Consider the following 24514-nt stretch of genomic DNA (forward strand, 5'->3'; position numbering starts at 1 on the left):
GGGGTGGGGGGGGTGGGGGGGGTGGGGGGGGGGGTTCACACCCACTCGCTGCTGCAACCGGGACTCTACTGTCTCAGTTGCAGGTAGACAGACAATGGTTTTAGTAGAGTCGGGTAGTAGGTTAAGTGTTTTCAGTGGCATATAGCTACTAAAAGTTTTGAGTATGTATTATTTTCAAAATTGAACATTTGAAAAGATCAAATTAACCCGTCCAATAATATAGTAGGAACATGCTGGTCTCATTTGGGTATTTAATTGCAAGAGAGGCGCGGACATTAATGCGTTTAATCATTCGATTTTAATGAAATCAGTATGTATAAATGAATCAGCACCCACATTCATTATCAGACAGCTGATAGGCTACTTGGTACCCCACATGTTAAAGTCTCAACATCTAATACCCTAGGAAAGGTGGGTGTCCAGAAATTATATTCAAATCTAAGAAAATAATATGAAACCTTCATCTAAGTTTACGACCTTCTATGAAGCTTCCTAAAATTATCCCAAAAATAGAAATGTGGGGATTTTTAAAGAGGATAGCTGCCAGAAAAAAAGTAGTGGTATGTTTCTACAAATAGGGGTCCTACCAGTGCCTGTGAGGTCCAACCACATCAGGAAGGTCAAAAGTGAAAAATCTGACGATAATACCAGCTCTTTTTTGTCTACTATCCACCTGAATTAGTATATGTTTAGATGGATGTTGGAAAGAGCAGTAACTCATAGATTTTGTCATCAGTCTTGAAATCAACATGTCTTGGTTTAAGCAAAAAAGAACATTCAAATTCTTACATTTCCATTGGGCACAACCTGTTTGATGTAGGAATACGTCTGCAGATGGTGACATTGGCATTCATAGGTTTACCTTTGGGGGGCGCTAGAGAGTTAACAAAACAGCTTATGTTGTTAATTACTTGGGTGTAGTCTATCTACACTTAGCTGTAACCTTGTAAAATTTCCCATGTGTATTCAAAGGTTTGGTTGAGTTATAATATAACTTGGAACTGATTGTAGCTGATTGGAAATATCAGGGTACATGCAGTATTCCAACCCAGAAGACTAAACTCACTGAAGTCTAGTATAAAACTGTATCCATCTCTCCGGTCATGTTGAGTTGGTTAAGGTAATAACGAATTCATGAATAAATAAATCATATTTTGGACAAGGTTGAATCCACAAATGGATGTGCCAGCATTTATGAGACAGTATCTGCTAATCACATGGTCATTTGGAAGATACACCAGTTTGACTTTGGAGTTACTTTGGTTTTATGTTTTAAAATGAATGTACCATTGAATAAGCATACTTTGGAACAGCCTCTAAAACCAATAGTTGTAAATAGTGTAATAACTCGTAGAGATAAGGCACTGACGTTGGACAAAGCTTTCTGTTCCAGTAATGTATTGAATTCCAATTGTGGTGGTGGAGGAAGTCTTCCACCACAATGTTAGAAATACACTCTAATGACCCTGACAAGGCTCCTTATTTGGTAAGTTGTAGCCAGGAGAATCACTGGGGATCGTCCAGCACCTGCTGCTAATGGACCTTGCTGAAAGCTTGCAGGTCCCACAGATGAGCAATGATGTCACCCCTCACCAAATACATTTGAGAGCTATTTTGTATCTGGATCTTATGGGTGTAACTAAAATAAAAATAAAATCATTTTGTATTAGATTGAGAACATTTCCTTTTTTGTCACTACTTATTTATCATTTCTTGTGTTGATTTAATTTCTACTGAATTTGGACTAAACATAAACAATGCCTATAATTTTCAACACAAAAAATGTGGACATATGTCTTGGACCTTAAAACATTTCTTGATACCATGTCAATAGCCAACACAGTAAAACAGGGTTCTCTTGGAACTTTCTGTATATGCCCACCTCTTTGATGCCATAAAAGGTCTCCAAAAAGCTGCTACACCCAGGGGAAAGTAACATGTAGTCAAGTTAGAGATGGATTTAGTCAGTCTCAAGCCACAGTAGTGTTAGTACGGAGCTTCTGTTGTAAGCAATTGTAGAAAAAGAAATACTGAAAATGGTAGGTGCACTTTTGAAAGACAAACAATGATTCATATTCAATGCAAGAATCAGTTATAATTGAGTCTATTATTGAATAGTATGTTTTTGTCATATATATATTGCCTGTTCAGTCTCATTGCCTTGACATTTATGCTTAGTATTGGTTATTTTCCTTACATTTTGTAAGCTCCTTTTAATTATGTGCAGTACTTTTATTTAAGTTATGTGCCTGATGTTTACTTAACACTGGGCTGCTTTACCTTGTTCCTAGAGAGCCACTGTCCTCTGTGTTAGCACTGCAACCCAGACAGAGAAGACCATTTGTAATGAATAATCAAATTTATATGGTGAATCAGGTTCATTACGTCAGGGGTAAACCTAGAGGGAAAGCCTAAAGTTTCTCCAAGAAGAATACTGGACAGCCCTGTTCTAGATCCTTTTTACATGTTCTATTCCTTGACATTTCCTAAGGCAAGCAAACTGACTGAAGAGCAGATCACTGAGTATAAAGGGATGTTTGAGATGTTTGACGAAGAGGGAAATGGAGACGTGAAGACACAAGCGCTGGAGCGACTCATGAGTCTGATGGGGATCAATCCCACCAAGAGAGAACTCATTCAGATGGCCAAAGATGTGGACAAAGATGGTTGGTATTTTTCTCATCATCTCTGCATTCATTTAGTATGGTTTTTGTGATTGATATATTTATTCAAAGCAAAACTAGTAGTATAGTAGTAAAACAGTACAGTAGTGTAGTAGTAAAGTAACCATATGAAATTGAAGACACAAATGTTACATGATACATGTATTTTCATGACACATAGAACTGGAGGGAGTCTTGTGTCATTGTGTATGATACTGTAGGAGATCTGTCTCTAGGTGTCAGTATTTCATTACATTCAAGTTAATGTGAACGTAACGTCAACTATTTAGTGACAAAGAAGCTTAGCTACACTAAATACAATTATATCAACTCACTATATTACAATCTATTCATAGCAGAAGCAATTTTATTTTGAGTCAAAATGAATATTTTTACTTTATGATTTGATGGAAGATTTAGCAGGTTGGTGTGTTGTGGGCTGTATTACTACTAAGTAGCCTACTGTACTGTAAAACAGAATGTCAAAACGAACAAAATGTTTCACTGGCACCCTGAATGAACAATTTGCTTAATTAGAAGTACATGTAACATATGGCCACTGCTCAAAATGTATGAATACAAAAAACAGGGAACGTTCTCTCTTTGCATTCAGTTAAAATATTTTGACATTTTTCTTCCATCACAGGAAAAGGTGCTTTTAACTGTGACAGCTTCTTGGGTCTGATGGCATTGTACCATGAACGAACAAAGAACCAAGATGCTGCGCTACGAGCGGCTTTTAAAGTGTTTGACAAGGAGGCCAAAGGTTATATTGAATGGAACACCCTCAAGTAAGCACACACAGGGATACACAAACTCCTTGACTCATTCAACGGTTAATTCCGACCTGATTAACCTTGCAAGAGCTGTGGTGTATTCCAGATAGCTCTCAACCAGGTAATTCATAAATTATTAATGGATATTATAACGTTATTCAATCAATTACAGATATGTGTTGACGAATGCAGGGGAACCACTTAATGAAATGGAGGCAGAGCAGATGATGAAAGAGGCTGATAAAGATGGAGATGGCACTATTGACTATGAAGGTAAAATGGCATGAGGATACAGTTCTTTAAGACAAAACATTTATACAAATACACATATTCTTCCTTAGTGTTTTTTTCATGTGACATCAAATAACTTTCATTCACAGAATTTGTGGCTATGATGACTGGGGATTTATTCAAGATGAGCTAAGTGGTTCAAAGAAAGAAGAAGTCAATGTACATGTAGAGAAAAGTTCTGGTAAAATTGTCAAAAGTTGTGGTAAATTATGTAAAATAATAAAACAAACAAACAAGGAATATCTAAGATTTGTTGTGTGTTTGTATGTTTTATGCGCTTAAGATATTTACTTGAGTTTGACTAGGATTTTGACTGTAAGAAGATATGAGGTTACCAATATTATTGCCAATACAATCATCTTATCCTATTTACTAGTCTGCAACTGGCCCTTTAACTTACCTTCCATAATTTACCATTGTCAAGAAAATAATGGAAGAAGATATTAAAGACCTCAGTTAAGAGGCAATGTAGGGGCACTGAAGGGTTAATTTTCTACGGCTGGCCACCCGGATGCAATCATTTGGTTTGGCCTTACAGCATCTGGTGTGCTATTAAATCCCATTCTCATCCCTATAAAGCCAGACAGACAGCCCTGCAAGCCAATGGCAGCTGCTGCTCATGCCCCATTTGACCAATGACAGAGTAAAAGGGGGGAGCTTTGCGGCAACGCATCTCTGGTTGCAGCATCCCTGCTGATGATGTTATTATCTGGAGCACAAAAAGGGGCAGGACACGGGGAATAGATACAAGGAGGTGAGGAGAAAGAGAAGGACATCTGTAGGAGGCAGAGGAGCAGAGCTTGGTGCCGAGTTACTGGGTGTGGAGACGGTTATCTGTGAGGACGGCTATCTTCTCCATGTTAACAAGCTCCCAGAGGAGCGCCTGTGTTGCTATTGAGGAGCAAGGAGAAGTAGAGGAGGAGGGGTAGACAGAGAGGGGGGGGGTGCTCCTTCTCCTAGGGATATTACCCCTCCTCTATAGCTGCCGGCTACTGTTCCCTTTTCAGCTTCTTTCTAAGACATCAACAGGGTAGGTAGATATAATCTGGGAAGGCATATGGGGTTACAGCTTGCTCGTCACGTTGGCAGGATTAGAAGCCTAGCCTGTAACATAGAAAGGCATGTAGGTATAGGCATAAAGGCATACACATCACAGTGCAAGAAAATGGTGTTGTGTTGTCTAAATCATACAAAGATACTGTGTGTAAAATTTCTGTGAGAAACCATTGTGCTTTATGCTAATGTTATGTACACTGTCTTTGTATGGCTAAGACAAAAAGCTCTGATTTGTGATTGGTTGTAGGCTTAAACTGCACATGTTCCTCATTAAGAGTGCAGGCAAGACAGGATGCACTGAGGAGGGCGGGATGGTTCACGTGTCTTTGTTTTCACGGTTTGTCTGTGACACCACTCTGTGTGATACCGCTTCCCAATAATGGCAGGCAAGAAATGTATATGGCAAAAATTCAAATAATATTTATCTTCTGTAGCTCCTGACCGTCATACATTATGGGTTAGTGTTAGGGTTCATTATTCATTATTTTATTTACACCCCTGTTTATGCATGTAAAAAGAATGACTTCCAGTATAACATTCCCATGTCAATATTTATGTATACATGTGTTTGTTTGCGGTGTGTTTTTGTATGCCTGCTTGTTTGTATTTGTATGTGCTCTCAGTCTGTGTGTGTGTTCTGTACTCCAGAGGTTATATGGGTGGGTGTCAGATTCTGTCAGTTTGTGTATACCAGTACCTCACACTGCATGTTACATGTGTCAGGGTTGGTTTTCCTTGGTATCCTATCTTCTTTGTTCTGCCAAGTTCTTTCACTGCTTCTGGTGCCCACATCCTGCCCACAACACCCACCTCTGGCCTGCTGGCACAACCGGTTGTGGGCTTTATTCAGATGGAATGGGGGAGGGGTGCATGTGCTTCAACTATTCATGTTGACAGGAACAAACTCTAGACAAACCATGAACCAGCCAAGAAATGCAAGGTTGATTCTGAGAATGAGGATAATGTTTCAAGCGCTGATATGTTATGGATCTGCACGTGATAAGGTTCTATGTAAAAATGCTCATTGTGTTTTGCAGGTTTTTCCCCCCAAGAGAATGTACTCGTTGGAATCCCAACGCTTCCGCAGACCTCAGTCCAGAAAGGGAAAATCTGTGTCAGTTTTGAGACTCATTGGGGACTGAGAGACAGAACCAGTGACACCGAGACCTGAGACACCCACAACAGAGAAAAACGCAGCTATCTTCTCTATCCTACAGCTTCCTGTCAGTTAAGAGCATGGATCTGACCACAGTCAAGACCACTGCTAGCTTTCTTTCCAGCACACCCAGCACATCCAACCCTCCCAGCATCTCCCTCCTCCCAGTCACCACAGATGCCAGGATGGAGAGGGACAACATCACATCCAGGACAACACTGATGACCTTAACGATAACCACTAATGAGACAAGTTTCAATTCCACGAAACTTCCAGAGGTTGCTGTCGAAGGCTCAGGAATTGGCATGGTTCTAGTACCATTCGGCATCATCACTGTCATTGGTCTGGCACTTATCATTGTAAGAGAACAATTATTATTGATCATTGGTTTTTCAGCCATTATCATTCAGTGTTTATGAGGAGAAACATATGTCCGTAACCAATTTAAATAGTACCAGGCTATTTTCCACATCAGTTCTTGAAAACCTACAGCCAAAACATTGGGATTAAGCACATTTTCCACAGTCTCCACAAATCCCACTGTAAACATGTTGACAGATATTACTTTATGATCTAAGTTCATTTGCCTGCTTAGCCCATGAACAAAATTGACGTTTTTAAACCAGTTTGGGCTTCCCCGTGGTGTGAATGAGTGGTTTTGTTGCTCAGACCTAAGCCCTGTGTCTTCCTCCATGTCCCCTCCTCAGATGCTGTACATCAGAAAAAGGAAGAGGTGAGAAAACCGACGTACATTTCAACTGATGTGGTTGTATTTTCCCAATGGACATGTACTACTCTCTTTCCTCAAACCACCCAAGCCCAGACTGTTTTTCTTCTTGTGCCCGGCCACCAGGCTGGAGAAGCTAAGGCACCAGCTCATGCCCATGTACAACTTTGACCCGGCAGAAGAGCAGGATGACTTAGAACAGGAGCTGCTGGATCACGGCCGTGAAGGCACCCTCACAGGACCCAACGCCAAGGTGAATAATCTAAAACACACACCTAAACAAGGCTGACGATCATTTATAGTAGCTATTATGATATGCCCTGTTTTATCACTCACGTATGGACATGTATTGTCAATATTCCCTGTATGTAACTTCTCGTATGTATACACAATAGTACAGTATAGAAAGCACTGCAGAATCACTTGTGTTAAAGTGTCCCTGTGAAACTGGATCACCGCAAAATTTCACTGTTTATGTTCTTCTTCCTTTCATTTTTTAAGTTGTGACAATGGCATTTTGGTCAAAGTCAAATATGGTAAAGTATCAACTGTGTGTCTTGACCCATGTTCCTTGAAATAATCTTTCATCCTATCCTTTGTTTGCATTTTACCATCAAATGCTCCTATTGCGTATTGCAATGTCTTTCATTTCATTTGTCCTGAACAGACCCGAGTAGAAACGAAGTATTTGAACAAAAAATATAAAATTTCTCCTCAGGTCTGGTGCTGACTATAATCACTTCAAATTAATTCATGAAATACATAACTTAAAAATATGTGGATATACCTAAAACAATAAATGTATTTTTTTTCTAAACAGTCCTAACTATTTCCTAAATATTTTCCCAACACTAAACCCAGATGGCAGACCCAGCAGTTGAATATAATGCAAAAAAATTGTATGTTTCCTCTGCATGCTCATACTCTGTCTAAAGCTCAGCAGTAGGGATTTTAAAACACGTTAGTACCTTAACAGCCTCATGTCATGTCTGTTCCTAACTTGGTCTTGAGATGGTCTTGATATTAACCTCCACCGTCCTACTGCCTCTCTCCGTAGACCCTCACAACCTCCCAGGGGACGACCCAGAGGCCGAGTCGTCTGGTCTTCACAGACGTAGCCAACGCTCTCAATGCGTAACAGCACTCTTCCAGGCAGGAGTGGGTTTGTGGGGGCTCGTTTTCCCATCACGGAGATTTGTTGCTCAGGAAGAATAAAAAGGAAAACTGGATTTGAGTCGTGGAAGTATGGATGATAACAGAGGTGTGTATCATTGTAGCATGGTGTTTGTTTAACTGTGATTGTCGTCCACAATATTAAGATTTTCACTGTCACCTGAGTTCTTCTCAGTCATCTTCTTCAGAGACTGTTTTAGAAATGTAGGATGTGAACTGTCTGGAACAGATCATCTTACACTGTTTGTCAGCCAGAGCACAAGGGTTGTGTACTTGTGTGGGATATAACTGATAGCAGGACCTTTGGAGTGTTCTCTAATAAATCTGAGAGCTCTCTAAGAAAAATACTTTGTCAAAAAATCTTTGTCTACATGTTCATAGGAAACTTTGTTGGAAAATGTAAAAAGAAGTTTGACAAAAGAGAGGGCTCAAGCTGTTTTGCAAAATGTGAGGTTTTGACATCTCGATGTAAAAGTTGTGGGCTTGAGGCTGAGAACACATAGGCATATTGAAGACACTGGACATAGAGCTCTGGATGTGTTCACTGCATGGGGAACATCCATGTCACTCCAGCATAACATGGCTTCATTCCCACTCCCCTGGTGAACTCTGGACATTCCCTCAAATGTTAGTGTTTTCATGAGTAATGAAGAACTGTTGTTTTTCAATAAACATTCAACCTCCAACATTTAGAGTGCAATTATTTAGTGGTTAATTCATGGCAAGGGGGGGGTCAGGGGGGGTCAGATGGCTGAGCGGTTAGGGAATCGGGCTACCAATCAGAAGGCTGCCGGTTCGATTCCAGGCCGTGCAAAAATTATGTTGTGTCCTTGGGCAAGGCACTTCACCCTACTTGCCTCGGGGGAATGTCCCTGTACTTACTGTAAGTCGCTCTGGATAAGAGCGTCTGCTAAATGACTAAATGACAAAAATGATTGAAAACGTTTATTGGTAAAGTAGCACCTCTACATTACGGCAAACATGCAGTCAAACGAGACAGGGTGGTAGCAAATAAAAAAATGTGAGGTGATTCATGTGGAGGTGGATTGAAGTAAGGATGACCAATTTAATACAGTACATAAATATAAAAGTATAATTCCTCACTCACATACTTCTCACTCAAGTGTTACTGTACATCAAGTGCATTGAAAATGTTGTGAATATCAGAGTCATAGTAATACTGTCATCACCTAGATACTGTTAGCTAGCTGGTGGGCCTCCTAGCATGGCACAGACGCATAACAGAATAACTACTGAGTAGGTTAAGAGACACTCACAATCATTTGACAATACAGTACCTTTGGCGTAGAGTGGACTGCATTATTCAGTATACCATGGCAATATTGGAGCTGGAGAAAACTTTGAAAAGCTCATACTAAAGGTAGTCCACAGGCTACACAAAGAGAGCAACAGAAGTGAAGGAAAAAGAAAAAGGCAACTAATGTACTAAATAGATTTGAGCTGACTGGAAAATAAAGAGTAATTACATTTTAAATAAGAAGTTATGCATGGATTTGTACATCTACACTCTCAACATCAATGTAATCAAAACCTTACATTAGGCTATCTATGTGTTCTGAGTAGTACTTGGTATAACTGACCCTGGGCCTAAGGATGTTATATTGTGGATACAGTGTTCAAGGATTTTAAAATAAAAGAATATGACAATGTTGTTTCAAAATGGCTCTTCCGAGAACAGACAATAGTTATATAAAAAAGGGTTGAATAGTATCCAACTTAGCAAACATAAACATGTACAGTAGCTGTCAAGTGTTTTGACTCCATAACAAGACGATTACAGTCACCCAAGTCTTATCACAGAGAGTTACAGTAAAACAAAGAGATCACTTCCAGAGCATTAACACAGAGGGTTTTACTAGCCAGCAAAATAGGTGTTTACAAGAGGAGTGTAGGGTTGGTAAGAGTGCGTGTAGAACTGTCCTGAGGAGGCGGGTGAGTGTTTTTGTACGTTTTATTGTTCAAGTTGCTCAGCGTCAACCTTTCAGTGAGGTAGACTGAGAGACAAAGAGACTGGGGAGAGATTAGGTCTGAGAGAGATGTGTATCAAGACTTGAATGTTTAGTTCAGACCAGAAAAACACAATAGACATTGTACAATAATCATATTGAGTAGAGTGACAGTTGTTCCTGAATATATATGTACCTGAGGTTTAAGTAAGTGTGGTAAAAGCATCGTACTAGTAAACTGTCAATAGAAATGTCAATAGAAAACATTCAAGCTCATGTTTCTTATGGTAATGTAAAAAGGTTTTCTCATTAAATAATTCCAGCACAGCATTTCCATGTCACTTAGCAAACATACAATTCCTCAAGTCCTGCCCCCACATGAGGGGTTGTGACTCTTGTCTGTGTGATGTGATTCTAAATGTTAGTAAAGCAGCTGTTCTTTATGTTGAACCTCCTTCCAACCATTCCATCGCCACTGACGTCACAATCAAATATACTCAAATGTGTGCATCCCAGCACACATTGAGTACTCACACATACACACACAATCAATCAATCAGTATCTTAGTAACAAATTTGGATTTTGGATCTTGCCGATCAGACTATCTGCACAGCCAAACCCACTGACCAAACCCCTTGAAAAATATTTGATCAGACAGTATGACTAACCCATCACTGAGCCAACATCAGGCATGGACAGACAGACCCTCAACACAATAACACTTGTAGTACCTTAGCAGAGTCCATCTGCATTCAAGATCCCTGTTTTTCCCTTGTTTATCTGGAATCAGGGTTGCACCCCTATGTTCTCCCCCGAGCCCTGAGGTAGTTCTGCACATTGTCTACTCCCCTTCTTCCTGAGGTAGAACCGGTGATGTTGAGACCTCAGTGGGCCCAGAATGTGATGGACCCTCCTCAGGTTCGTCTGGTGGACCCTGCAACAAGGGTGATAGAACATCACAGATCTTACTCTTTGTGTGTTTGTGTGTGTTTGTGTGCATGCATATGTATGTGTGGACCTGGGTGTTCTCACCTGCCCATGAGCCTGTGTGTGCCCATGCATGTGTGCTTACACATGTGCACATGCCCATGAGCGTGTGATGAATAATGCGATCCTTGTATGAGTGTGAAAATGTCTGTGAGTGATTTTGTATACGTGGGGAAACAGGTCTGGCTGTGAGAGCGAGAAAAGTTAGGATGAAGACGGTTATGTCAGGAAACCAAGAAGACAGGGGAAGAGAGCGGTTATATCAGGTTTCCCTTCTCAGCATTGACTCATTCTTCCCCTCCATGTGCATATGTCTCAGAAAAGGAGTCTAACGGTTTCAAGTCTCTTAACTTCTTGACTCTCGACAGTGAGGGTGCCGCTAAAACAGATGAGAAGATTTGGAGAACTGCCCTCTTTCTACGAAATACATGTTTGTGTAACCTAGTCATTCTAAACAGCAAGAAAGGAAGTGAATGTGACGTGAAACGATTTCTTTCTTTTTATAAAGACAAAGAGTCATCAGTCATAAAATGATCTCTATTTTAATTGATTACATAAAATATCCCTCCTAAAAGAACAAATCATTTTGTATATTACTTTATCAAGAAACTGATCAAGTTAGCTGATAAATAAATGAACCAAGGTCCTCATTTATATTTTATGTTATATTATATTTATTTTATTATATTTTAAATAATGCAGACGAGTACATGAGCACACTGGTTCACTTACTGCACACTTTTTGCAAAGTTTTCTTACCTGTGGTTCTTGAACTACTTCTTGAACCATTCTTTGGGGCTGGTTGGTGAGATGACGGCAATGAAAGAGAAAGAAGAAAGAAAAGATGTAAATATGTTCGAGCTTCACTCTCAGTGTCTGTGTAGTGAGTTCCAGGTGGCTGCAGGTCTGGCAGGTCGTCTCGTACCCATTTCCTTGGCCGGCCGCGGGGTCTTCTTTCCCCTTGCTCTACTTTCTGAGAGAGAAAGAGAGAATGCAGTGAGTACGTTAAGCTGCTGTGAAAAAATGCTCAAATTCCTAGACAACCAAATGAGATGAATTATCGATGGTTATAATGCGGTCAGAATTTCCCTTCCAAATGTTCTAAATGATTGCTAATATTTCAGCCATACCCCAATTGATTACGAAGCCCTTTGGTCCTGCCATTGGGAAAAATGTATGCACATCTGTTCGGTAGTTTTCAAATTAGGGAGATCTCATTCTGGCTCTATTTTTGCACAAGACTACAGCTGTTTCAGTAAATTGGACTGCTACAATAGGATCAGCCATGGGTAATATAGGATACAGCACATTTTGTTGATAAAGTTGATCAATCATTAAAATTTTATTTCACGATTCCAAATGACCCTCCATAGACCTAAGTGAAGTATTTTGACAACCGTGGTCAAATAATCTAAATGAATGGCATTCTAACAATTGTAGCTTCTCAAACAAGGTCGATTTCCAGTAAACAGCCTTTACATCCATTAAAGCACTATAGCCTATAGGTGTTCTGTACTACATCATACATCACAAAACACCTTGTTAATGTGTTGGTTGAGTTAGGACCATTTGAATTTCCTTTCTTTGAGGATTCTTTCAAATCATCACTTAAAACGATAACGTTAAACAGTTCTTCATTTCAAGATTTGTATCCAGGACGTTACGTTAAATGACACAGTTAAAAGCTGTCGCTTACCTTTGGAGCAACACGAGGCCCCTTATTTTTGCTTCCTCTTGGTCGTCCTCTTGGCCTCTTTGGAACTGGAGGGCCACTAGGTTCCTGGAGACAATGAGTGTCAACAGCCTCATATTACCGTTGCTATGTATATACTCACAAGAAGTAACATTTGGAATGTGGTAAACACAACAGAATCAAATATCACCTCAAATCATCAAACCCACCAGAGACCATAGATGAGTTTTATTACGGTCCGCAAACTAACATGAATCACAGGATCCTCTACAGTAGGCGTGTGTTCTCACATGAGAGATTGTGACCGTGTCCGGGGGGGACGACAAGGTGACAACTGACCTGCGGCTGCTTCCGCGGTCGTCCTCGACCTCTGCGCGGAGGCTGGTCAGGTGACTGGGCCTCGTCTGGCTGTGGAGACGGCTCCCTGGTCCCACGGTCGCTCATTCCTGTGTCTGTCCACCTGCTTCTCCCTGACAGCAAGAAGGGAATGTGGGCATGGAGGCCCCGAGCACAGGCCTGTGTGCTGGGGGGGGACAAGAGAGGGTGCAGACTAAGTTCTGGGAAACAGGAGAGAGGACGTCTAGAAAACGAGGATGAAAAGGCTAGGTTTGATGTACTCTAGTTTCTTGATTGTAACAGTTTGACTCGTTCAATTGTGTTCAGTTTCGAAAAAGAATATTGCTACACACCATATTCACGAAATCATTTGATTTTCGGTGTTTTGACTTGTTGACATTAAAACAGATCATCTAACTTATACTAAATTCATCACAAAATAATATTTAGAAACCACACTGGGTTTCTATGGCAGTGCAAGCGTGAGAACTGTTTAATATCAGCCTTGGCACCAGTCACTGCAAGTTCATCCGGACACAGCCAGGGGTTTGGCAAACGCAGGGAAACATGAGAACGGTGTGCAGTGACTAAAAGTAGCACAGATATTCACAACTCAATATCCTATCCAAAATTTATCCAGCCTTTAGCCGTTACTATTGGTCACATCTTACTGTGACGCTCCACTCTGATTGCTTATGAATGTGTGTCCATATTTTATATATTTCTACACAATGCTTCTAGCATGGGCCTCTTTCAAAGGTATCTGAAGTGGTCATACAAAACCATATGGAGTTCTACTGTTAATTCCTCAGTTAGTAGTGGAACAACCTTCTTTGATACATTTTGTGTTGCATTAAAGTGAAGTTATAATTTGTACTAATGGGTGTCAATATCCATTCTTTCAAAATCAAGGTCACCACACATACATAGACATAATACATACATAGACATAATAGACAAACATACATTTATATTAAATGGAATAGACACAAGATTACGATACGTAGCTACATTAAAGAAACTTTAATACATTTCAATGTAATTTAAATATCCCGCGGCAAGATATTCACTCTTGCAAGTTAAGATACAGTCCTTTCAACAACGGAGTTGGCAGTTCAGGAGCCCTGTCCTGAATGCACTGTTGCCATAACGGCACAAATTACAACCATAAAAACACATTATGAAAATTTTTTGAAATCTACAAAATTGTGTGGCAGTCAGGCTACATCGAAGCTGTCAAAACGAATGTGGAAGAAATTCAAATTCACTTGGCATAGACTATACATATGATCTGCCATGATCTTGTGGGTTTACTGTGGGTGCTACCACCCACACATCCTCAGAGGCGACGGGACATCAGTCCCATTGATATAGTTAGAAACCATATCGTTAATAAATGGGGCCCTCAGAAGTTCACAGAATCCATACTAGTCAGGTAATGAAGTCTTGCAGGAATGTTCTTCAGGCTACACTGGCGCGAGAAGATGAGGATGATGGTAAGCGTTTTACAGGTATCCTTTCCGATGTTTAATAGTGGGGCATGCAGTTGGTCATTCAGATGTTTGTAACTACACTGATTCATTTGCAAAATGAAGTTGGAGAATTGGGTTACTTACTTTGCTTCTTCTGTGGTCTTTGTATCTAGTTATCTAGCTGACAAACGTTTATTTTAAGACGGTCGCTTTGAATAAAGTTTAAATGCAATGTGACTAATATTACACTAAATCTTTCCCTTCTTTCTCTCTGAATCTGAACTTGATCCGTTACATTTCTGTCGTAGCGTTCTCGTTTAGTCACCCAGTTGAAGTAGGATGGGGGTTGAAGGAGCATATATGAACATTACATACTTTCTCTATAGCATGCTTCAGGAGAGCAGAGGGAAGGAGGGGTGAAACGATCGGCCACGCCTCTTTTTCTATAGACCACCCACTTAAACGAAGTGGGCTTCATATGGGCTTGTGCAATTATTCAGTCTACAGTACGATACTGCATTTATGATTACAACCTGAGTTCAACATTGTGCACATTTCTAATACGAGAAAGGGGTGTAAAAAATTAGTATCCAAACATCACTGGGGTTTTAAATCTTTCTGATCTCTCTTTCTACAGTTACAACACAACAGACAACACATGTACAGCTTTATGATTAATTAGTGAAGACATCGAGAATCCACATGTCGTGAGGTTAACCTACTCATACATTAACAATTTTGGTAATGTTTTTCAGAACTAAAGTAGTACACCAGTCATACCTGTATTTGATTAGTCATCTATCAGGAACATCATCTTATGAAAGTGAACAGCATGACGGTAAACTCTTAACCGCCAAACTGCCATCTAAACTGTGCAATCTTATTCTTAGATTTTCTACCAATGCATATACATTTTGTCAAGAGAATCAATAGATGCTTCTGAATAATCATGTGATTCTGTGTTGGCACATGCTTTTAGTTTGTGTGAGGGTGCAAAAAAGAGATAGAGATAGGAAGAGGGAGAGTGTGAGACAGACACAGAGAGAGGGCAGGAGGGAGAGAGAGAGAGAGAGAGAGAGACCACTGCCAGAGTCAGTCCACTGCCTTTCCACAGACTGGTGTGTCTGAGATTCCGTTGGACTCTGATCTCTAAACTCTTCGGTTTATTTAAGCTGAATTCCGTGGGCTCATCAGGACCGAGTTACAAAAATCCTCCTATAGAACCAGAAAGAATGTGCAGCGTATACAGTTCTGCATAAGGCACAATGGCATGTCTTTAGAGGTGGGGGCAGGCATCAAAAGACAGGCAGAGGGGGATTTCTTTCGAGGCTGGGGGGCAAAGAAGGTATTTGAGTGCACCACGCAGTCCCACAGAAGTGGTGGTGTAGGGTTTGGTGGTCAGCATTTTTAGTGAGGGGTGAAAGGGGGATTTTGGGGAACATGAACTTGAACACCCTTCACAAGCCCATCCTGAGGTTATTCCTAAGATTCACACTTACACAATACTCACAGATGCATTCATTGTCATTGGTCAGACTGCAGACTCACTATGTGTCATTTTGCTTACAGTCATCAGTCAAACAAATAAACAATGCACTATTATTGACAACAGAGGGTCAGTGTGTGGCCAGTGGGTAGGTTGACAGGGATTAAAGTAAGTTTGTAGATGGTGTGGCGGTAGAAGGGCAGGGATAGTCCCTGATTGGAGGTGGATCTGCTACTAGGCCATCTCCATGACCTTCTTGATCCAATCCACATAGACGGAGACCCGGATGAAGATGTTGGGCTGGCCTGGGTGCCCACAGCGCCGCATAGGAATGATGACTCCCTCCAGGACCCAGCAGTCACTGTTCTGGCAGGCCAGAGGACCCCCGTAGTCTCTCTGAGGGTCAGAGGGTGGGAACATAGTCAGACCCAGACAGACCAGGCTGTGTCCACTAACACCAGGATTACCTCACACACCAACCTACCTCACAGGCTCCTACTCCACCCTGGAAGGAGTTTGTGCACATCTCATTTTCCCGGACACGACCCCGGAAGTATTTGTTGCATTCCTTGTTGCTAATGACTGGTATCTGAGCCACATTTAGGACAGTTTCATCTCCAGTGCCTTAAAAAACAGGAAGAGAAAAGAAAGGATTAGGGGAAGGGCCAAATGACAATCTGGAAATAACAATCTGTTGTTCAAGTAAAACACTCATTTGCACACAGCATTAGTAAAACAGATACTTAAGCTGCAAAACTAGTCTTAGTCTGTTACTGAAAACAAACAGGACAAGTAGGACTAATACCGTAAAAGAAGTTTGATGTTTAGCAATGCAAGAAGACATCAAAATCACCACGATGTGTCGCATAAGGCATCATGAGAGTATCTTTTAACTTCATTTAACCAGATGACTACAACCACGTTAGGTTTCATATCAGGTTTCCATGGAGAACCAAGGGCCAGAGTCCCAGCCCAGCCGTTGATGTCCGAGACTGCTGTTACCTTTAGTCTCCCCCCATCCAGCAATCTCACAGAGAGTCTCCTCGGGAACAATGTAGCGCTCAGGAGGCAGACAGATCTGAGACACACGCTCATTAAACTGGGCGGCGCTGGGGTGGAGGAGACAAGAGGTTCAGGTAGAGCAGGGGCAGGTCAATACATTGATCGTATTCAATCCAAAATGTTAGAGGCTGGATTGTACACACTATTCCAGTTGTAGCATGACCAGCTGAGACTCTGAGGGTCCACAGACAATCTTGGTGAGGGGGATTGTCTGTCGTTCTGGCTCGCCCTCTTCAGGGTCTTTGTACAGGGTCCCCATCATGGCTGAGTACCCTGGCAAGTCCACATAACTGCACCCAGAAAAGCACACACAAGCAGTGGTCCCATCGTGTTAATCAGATGAACAAAGACACCAATACACAATAAAAGGAATAATGTTGCCATAACATCGAACAACCACTTCAGACTTGTTATTCTCTACAACCTGTCTCCTCCTGACACAGGCACTGTTAGTATAAGATGAGTTTACCAAGAAGAGAAACACTGCTTGGTGCTGATGACCCATTTGGAGTTCACCAGGGACCCTCCACAAAAATGGTTTCCTTTCCTACAGACAGAAAGAGTGGGGTTAAGTAGACTGGTGTGTCTTTCCCTCCCCCCCCCCCCCCCCCCCCCCCGAGTCACGATGACCTCACGCGTGCCTACTGACCTGTCTCTGAGGCTCACTGTCCAGGGAGAGTTGCCAGGGAGCCCACCGACGATACGTACCATGCTTTTAGCCTTACGGTCGTCTCTCTTCCCACATTCGTTGAACTCCACCTTTTCTGCGTCCACACAAACGTGAGCGTGCACACACAAACAAGCACAGCAACACACATGCACATGTATGAAATGAAGATCAAGGGGTCAACATCAAGAAAGCTTATATTTTTTGGGGAGTTAGTGATGTGTAATAAGGAACTGACCAGCTGGCTCAATCAGGGACACTTTCTCTCCAGCTGTTTAAAAGACCAAATATGTGATAGGAGAAAGAGTTTCAAAATGAAGAATCCACAATTTACAGAGAGTGATAGAGACTTGTAAACAGGGAAGTAAGTATGCATATAGTGGAACGGATAGTGGACATGTAGTCTTTACCACACTGCTTGATGGCACAGTAGTCAAACTCAGTTTTGTGGTCAGTCGTATAGCACCAGGGCCCATGCTGATCTCCATCTGGATTCCGACAGTAGTTCTCTGTCAGGTTGGCCTGAGGGTGTGTCTCTGGGTTGATCCTAGAGAAATACAGAATTAGCATGAGTCCGCACATGCAACAGGAAGTACACGCACGTATCGCATTGTCGCAAGCACGCACATACACCATGAAATCGATCAGTCTTAAAACTCGTGTCTCCTACTTGGTTTTGTGAGGGGTGTTAACACTCCATTTCTGGCAGGTGATGCCCTTACGGGTTTTGCGTACTACGCCTCTGTAGTTTTTACCATTCTCGTGGTAGCAATCTGGTTGGGAAAGGTGGTAAAAAAGGATTCATCTGTCAATAACGCTGTGTCCACTGATCAATATTGTCCTGAGGGGGCTAAACCAGCAGAGGGCGCCGTGTACCCTCAGCTTCGATGTCATCTGCGCAGCGTTTGATCTGTAGGCAGAGCGCGGTCCTCATCTCAGGCACGGAGGTGAAGCACCAGGGGGCCTCCGACCCGTCTGGGTTGCGACAGTAGTTCTCTTCCAAACCTCTGGGAGCAAAGTGAGAAAACCAGTAACCACTGCGTCTAACGCACCACGAACGTTTACTCGTCAAAGCGTCGTGCCGCTTTCGCAGTCGTTACTTCAGAACACACTCCAGGGGATCATATATTTCCATGTATACTTCTAGCGGGGTTCAAATGGGACTCCTCCCACTAGCGTCCAGCCTGACTCGCCGTTCCCCCCCCTGGCTTACTTGCATTCGTAGGTGTTGGGGTAGAAGGGATGCTCGTGAGGCTGCTGGGCATCCCAGCGTTGGCAGGGGATACTGGACGTGGTCTCGTTCACTTTACCACGGTAGTCCTCTCCGCGGCCACGGAAGCAGTTGGTGGTGAAGCTGAAGCGAACGCGTCTTTTTGGAACCACGGCTAGAGAGACAAAGAGAGAGAGACAGAGAGAGAGACAGACAGACAGACAGAGAGAGAAAGAGAGAGAGTCAGAGAGAGAGACAGACAGAGAGAGAGAGAAAGAGAGAGAGAAATTGAGAGATGTGGAACATGCCACTACAGAACAGTGTCATGAAGATCCATGTTGTCTGTGTGTGTGGTGCCAGCCTTACAACACTTGCTGATCTCACAGCTCTCCCTCTCCTGCAGAGGGTCGATGGTGTAACACCAGGGGACTGGAGACGCATCAGGATTACGACAGTAGTTGTCGTCCAGGCTCTTATCGGGATACCTTGAAAAGACCGTTCACTTATTTCACAGCTCAATAGGAATATCGATTTCCGTAATACCTTGTCTCTTAAAGAATCCATAGCAGTCTAAATGACATTGAGAGATAAGTGGACATGCACTGATGAAATGTGTAATAGGCTACCGGCAGTATAGCCTAACGGCAGCCCGAGTACTAACCGCAGATAGGAGGTTTTGAACAAAGGCGTAGCTTAAAGTGGTGAGGGGGATGACAGCAGACTAAAGTCTTACTTCTCTGGCTGGTAGATGTGCTGGTGGGGGAACTGCTGGTCCCACCTCTGACACTCTCTCCCATTCACAGTGTGGTCCACCTGGCCTCGGTAGTCCTCCCCGTTACAGGTAATACACACCTCTGTAAGGGAACCCCTCCGCCACACACACATATCAACCATCGATCCAAATGAACGCTGCCTAAAACGATAATGGTATACTCTCTTACATGCAAGTATACTATGAGAAAGCCTCTCAATGCAGAGGGTGGTATTTGAACCGTTGGAATATACCATCTTTGCAGTGGGGGATGTTGCAGCTCTCGTAGCGGCGTTCCTGGTCAGTAGTGTAGCACCATGGCCCTATGGGATCCCCGTCAGGATTCCTGCAGTAGTTCAGCTCCAAGCCGTTAGTCGATGAGGGGATCCACCTATCACACACAGGGAAACATGTCACAAGTGTCAAATGAGAGAGAGACAATCTTTACTTTGAAACTATTCAAAGGATTATCTGAATAGTGATTATTCTGAAGGATTATTTTACCTGTGATCGTGTGGAAACTTGGACCACCACTGCTGACAAGTATGCCCGCTTTTTGTTGTTGAAACCTTGCCACGATAGTCTTCCCCTTTACCCACGATGCATTTCCTTACATAGACTATGAATTGTGAAGATGTGAGCCTCCTCAAACTGGTATGAAAGTGAATAAACTCAGCACCTATACGTTTTCGGGGATAGGATGTTCTACAAACATCTGTCCGTAGATATCATCTGAAGTCTTACCCTTCTTTTCATAAAGGTCACAGTTGACATTTCTTTTGACCTCAGCATTGCTTCCGTCCTCCACCCACGGCAGCTGTTTACAGGTGATGGAGGGACGAGTCTCATAGTTGAAGGCTCTAAGGGTTAGGGTTAGGCATGGTCATGACACACCTCGAGGATATTTCATGTCAACATGTGATGCACGTGTCAAGGACCCTGGGAGGTACCTGCAGTCCAGAGTCTTTGAGCAGCTCTTGGCACAGTCCTCCAGTGTGAGTCCTGGTAATATGAGGACTCGTGCTGAGTTCCAGACTGTTGGTGCCAGCTCCCTCCCCTCAGAGCGCTGGAAGTCATTCAGGAGACTACGGCTTCCTTCAGACACGGCAGATTGGGTCAAATTGTACTTTTTAGGTCCAATATACCTGAAACATGTTTGTGAACTGTCCTAGGTGGCCACATGCAGGATGGGTTGTGACCATGGGCTTGCGTACACATTAGGTATAACCTTTGGACCTAAATAATCTAGTTTTTTTTTTTATCATGCTGAGTGGCCTGTATTCACTGTCAGCTAACAAAGCACTACAATAATAGGACACCTCTGACTGCTCACATCATTCACATATATTTTCTCCATTATGTAGGTACTCACAGACACACCTGAAATGTTTCACATAGCTTTTATTCTATCATTGACAAAAATAGGTACATTTATCATTTGTAGGCTCTACGCAGGCCTATTACCAAATTACGGCAAAATAAAATGAATGATCAAATTCAAGATCAAAAGACCCACATTTAAAATATTTACCTAGTAGGCTACAACTCAAAACATAAAGAAAAAACAAGACATTAATCAAGACCAGTAACATTGTCTTACCTGTAACCAATCCAGTCCAAAATGCGAGAATACACGAAATAACCAGTTTCATTGCTTCTGCAGATGAACTGGACGAAAACAGAATCGAGGACTTTGATTTTCTGACAGCTCTGAGTGAAGGGGATCCTCTGACGCGTATCTGCTAATTAGGCTACTTTAGCAAAACTATATATTTAACATCACCTTATAAAATGGTAGAGGAACACATCCAAAATACTGAGAGCGGTCAGATGTTCATGGATGTTCAGGGGTGTTAAATGTTATTGAATCAGTGTAGACGTACTATGACTTAATATTGTCCACCCACATGTGAACATTCAGGAGCCAAACCAAACAAAGGCTCTATCCCCAAACTCAACCAATCGATATATATTAATCATTAATGAAATGTGTCGCAGAACAGAACTTAACGTTTGTCTCAAACAGCTTCTTCACCCTCCTCGTGAAAGCGATTACAAATGTATTCGATTACATTTCATAGAATTTTGATTTTCTGTAGTTTTCTAATGATATGTAACTCGTCCTCTTTCACAATGAATAAGCACCAGTGCCATGATCAACGCTAGGGGTCAGTAGAATACCAATAAGATTTCCGGAATATGGATATTTTACTCGCTCCTCCTCTCCCTGTCACAACAACATCCACCGACTCGAGTCACTTTCTTTTCCTGATTTACTGCGAAGGTAACACGTAATGGTGCCTCATATTGAACTTAAATACCTAATAGTTTACTACGCTGTTAAGATTGTTGCAAAAGCAGAGAGTGACATTGTATTGGTGAAGACTGACACTTTCACTGAAAGAACGTCTCCCTAATAATTCGTTTCTACAACACAGTGACTATAAGGAAATATAACCTATAAGGGCAGGCTTACCACGAAATGGCAAGTTTAGTCAATAAATGATCGCAGATGATTGAAATGCGCAGATGGCCAGATACACTTACATAGAAAGTGAAAACAAAATCAAAACGTAGGCTAATACATTTGAGACAAATACCACATTCAAGTAGAGCGCCTAATTTAACATAACATCATGGAATTGTTGAGTCTTTTTCCAAACATTTGAAGCCTTAATTGTTAAAGCCACAACGTTGAAAATGCTTTGGGCAATAAAGTATGGGACTGGTTGCATGTTCTAACTTTCCACTCCTACTTTTTTGAAATGTCCTTTTTCGTGCAGGATGGCTGGAGTTAAGATGACAGAAGGGACCTTCAGCATAGAGTCATGCAAGGCCCCGTTGTTTTACAGACAAGCTGAGCCTGCCACAGGTGCTGCCAGCCTCTCTGTCCTGCTCCTGCATGGCATTCGTTTCTCATCTGAGAACTGGCTGAACATCGGCACCCTGGAAGCCCTTGCCAACGCCAGCTGTCGGGCTGTGGCCATAGACCTACCTGGTGAGTAGGATGGTTACCTGGGAAACAAAAAAACAATTAAAAAACATCAGCCTACTCTTAAACCGTTAGGTAACGTGGGCATACCCATCTCTTTAATACTGCGTTACTACTCTTTATATGAGCACTACAACCCCCGCTCGCCCTACCACCCTGTCGGTTCTCTCCTGGTGTCCAGGGTTGGGCCAGTCCAAGGCAGCCGAGGCCCCTGTGGCTGTGGGACAGCTGGTCCCTGGAGGTTTCCTCAAGCAGGTGTTTGAGGCGTTGGACTTGGAGCTGTCCGTGGTGATCAGCCCCTCCCTCAGTGGCAGCTACTCCTTGCCCTTCCTCTTCCAGAACCAGGCGCTGGTGCGGGGCTACGTCCCCGTCGCTCCCATCTGCACGGACGAGTTCACCGCCGACCAGTACAGCGGCATCCAGGTAGGCGCGGAGGCAGCGCGGCCACTTGACTCTTCACGCTCGCGCTGCATGTTAGATAAGTGCTTGTGACTTGTAAGCAATGGTGTCACTTCATAACAAGTCCCTAATGTGCTGGGGGAGAGCCTCACCGTGACTGTGGCCTTCTCTCTCCCTCCAGACCCCAGCTCTGATCGTCTATGGAGACCAGGACCATCAGCTTGGAGAGGCATCTCTGAGCAACCTGAGACATTTACCCAATCACAAAGTGGTGGTGATGAAAGGGGCGGGACACCCCTGTTACCTTGACGACCCAGCCACATGGCACAAGGCTCTGACAGACTTCCTGCAGACGGTGTGATGTCGTCGCCCCGTGTGATCCCCTGCAGACTTTAAAGTCTATGTTATCTGTAATCATGTCAATGATCAGTCTTCTCAGTGAGTTGTGGAATTCAATATGTAGACTAACACTTAAAATATGAATGTATACTGTACACACAGATTGGTATATGTACTTCAAATTACTTTCTGTTCTTGCATCCAGTAATACTTTTAAAGGGGATTTTTACAAACTCATTACCACTTTTTTTGTGAACATTAATCTTATTCTATACTAAGATTGTGCCGACTGATAAAGATGGCTCTAAAGAGTGCTTTTCAAATCAGTAGTGTGTCATAATGTGCCAGTTTGTGTGGGCCCACAGCTGACACAGTACTACAGATATGATTATTGCCTGTTTAGAGATGTGAAAACAAACACTACACACTGAAATGAAGTGAAAAATATGAACATTATTTAATAACTGATTCTCTGTAATAAACAATTTGAAAATATTTTACAAGGAGTCACAGACACAATATTTTACAAATTTTGCCCTCTTCTTTTTTTTAGCTTCATCTGTACAAAAGAATGGAGCGACATGGACCAATGCCCAGAGAGAAGGAGCTAAATCATTCGCTCGCACAAACACACTCACGCACACACAAGAAACCAAAACAAAACAAAAAAAAAGTCGACTTCAGATCTCAAACTTATCAGCAGTACTGTATTCCTTTTTTTTTTTTTTACTTCACTTAAAATTTGACAGATTTTACTCTTTTGTTACAGATTTTTTTTAAACACATTTTGTCAAACATGGTCACATAGCACCAGACTACAGACTACAGAATCACATACACACGTGTCTTTCCCACAGAGACACACCTACATGGACAGGGCAAGGGCAGGGAGGGGCCGGAGAAGGGCAACATGGAGACCCCCCCCCCCCCCTTTTTAGGGGACGGCCATAAAGCAGACCCCTCCCTCTCACCCCAAGCTGTTCCTTGTTTCTCGTCTTTTTTATTTTTTTGGCAAAAAACTAAATTTCTCAAACCACAGAAAACAGCCCTGTGTCCCCCTCAGCACACTCTGGTGGCCCCGGCTGGGACGTCCACTGACACCACCTTGATTCTCTGACCTTTGTTTGACACATCGAAGTGCCTCAGGAGGCAGGCTCCCATCCATGCTGCTCTGTGGAAACCCACTTCCTGAGCTCGCCTCGGACTCATCGGCTGCACACTGGGACCGGACGCCTGGGAAAGGGATGTCCTTGGCTTATTTGAGTTGGGTGCCAAACATCTCCCAGCTGTGTGTGTGAGCTGTCATGAGT

General features: G+C 42.5%; 4 protein-coding genes across 7 annotated transcripts; 3 read left to right on the forward strand and 1 right to left on the reverse strand.

The window, feature by feature from the left end:
- Window positions 1–2464: 2464 nt before the first annotated feature.
- LOC136951016 (calglandulin-like) lies at window positions 2465–3863 on the forward strand. The gene is made up of 4 exons (XM_067245588.1): window positions 2465–2666; window positions 3310–3454; window positions 3612–3712; window positions 3820–3863. The coding sequence occupies exons 1-4, from the start codon at window positions 2465–2467 to the stop codon at window positions 3861–3863; spliced, it is 492 nt and encodes a 163-aa protein (XP_067101689.1).
- A 550-nt stretch (window positions 3864–4413) lies between these two features.
- On the forward strand, window positions 4414–8460 carry si:ch211-161c3.5 (uncharacterized protein C3orf18 homolog). 3 transcript variants are annotated; one of them, XM_067242509.1, is made up of 6 exons: window positions 4700–4760; window positions 5824–6301; window positions 6650–6675; window positions 6796–6922; window positions 7171–7205; window positions 7727–7749. In XM_067242509.1, exons 2-5 carry the CDS (start codon window positions 6023–6025, stop codon window positions 7174–7176), a joined length of 438 nt encoding a protein of 145 aa, XP_067098610.1. In that variant the 5' UTR covers window positions 4700–4760; window positions 5824–6022; the 3' UTR covers window positions 7177–7205; window positions 7727–7749. The 3 variants fall into 3 exon arrangements, with proteins under 3 accessions (XP_067098609.1, XP_067098610.1, XP_067098608.1); XM_067242508.1 differs by lacking the exons at window positions 4700–4760; window positions 7171–7205 and adding an exon at window positions 4414–4484 and having other exon boundaries at window positions 7727–8460; XM_067242507.1 differs by lacking the exon at window positions 7171–7205 and having other exon boundaries at window positions 7727–8460.
- A 7551-nt stretch (window positions 8461–16011) lies between these two features.
- On the reverse strand, window positions 16012–21126 carry mst1 (macrophage stimulating 1). Its single transcript, XM_067239004.1, has 18 exons — window positions 21075–21126; window positions 20425–20569; window positions 20219–20334; window positions 19979–20093; window positions 19729–19865; window positions 19457–19577; window positions 19090–19208; window positions 18727–18898; window positions 18390–18520; window positions 18184–18286; window positions 17924–18060; window positions 17752–17784; window positions 17496–17610; window positions 17316–17393; window positions 16990–17136; window positions 16787–16893; window positions 16269–16408; window positions 16012–16180 (listed from the first exon to the last, which is right to left on the reverse strand). Exons 1-18 carry the CDS (start codon window positions 21124–21126, stop codon window positions 16019–16021), a joined length of 2130 nt encoding a protein of 709 aa, XP_067095105.1. The 3' UTR covers window positions 16012–16018.
- Window positions 21127–22257: 1131 nt separating this feature from the next.
- On the forward strand, window positions 22258–24035 carry abhd14b (abhydrolase domain containing 14B). Of its 2 annotated transcripts, XR_010878883.1 has the most exons (4): window positions 22258–22472; window positions 22648–22889; window positions 23047–23303; window positions 23758–24035. XR_010878883.1 is itself a non-coding variant. In XM_067255588.1 (3 exons), the coding sequence occupies exons 1-3, from the start codon at window positions 22259–22261 to the stop codon at window positions 23224–23226; spliced, it is 636 nt and encodes a 211-aa protein (XP_067111689.1). In that variant the 5' UTR covers window position 22258; the 3' UTR covers window positions 23227–23699. The 2 variants fall into 2 exon arrangements, 1 of the variants encoding a protein (XP_067111689.1); XM_067255588.1 differs by lacking the exon at window positions 23758–24035 and having other exon boundaries at window positions 23047–23699.
- Window positions 24036–24514: the final 479 nt, after the last annotated feature.

The sequence above is a fragment of the Osmerus mordax genome, chromosome 1 (assembly GCF_038355195.1).
Source record: "Osmerus mordax isolate fOsmMor3 chromosome 1, fOsmMor3.pri, whole genome shotgun sequence".
Lineage (NCBI taxonomy): Eukaryota > Metazoa > Chordata > Actinopteri > Osmeriformes > Osmeridae > Osmerus > Osmerus mordax.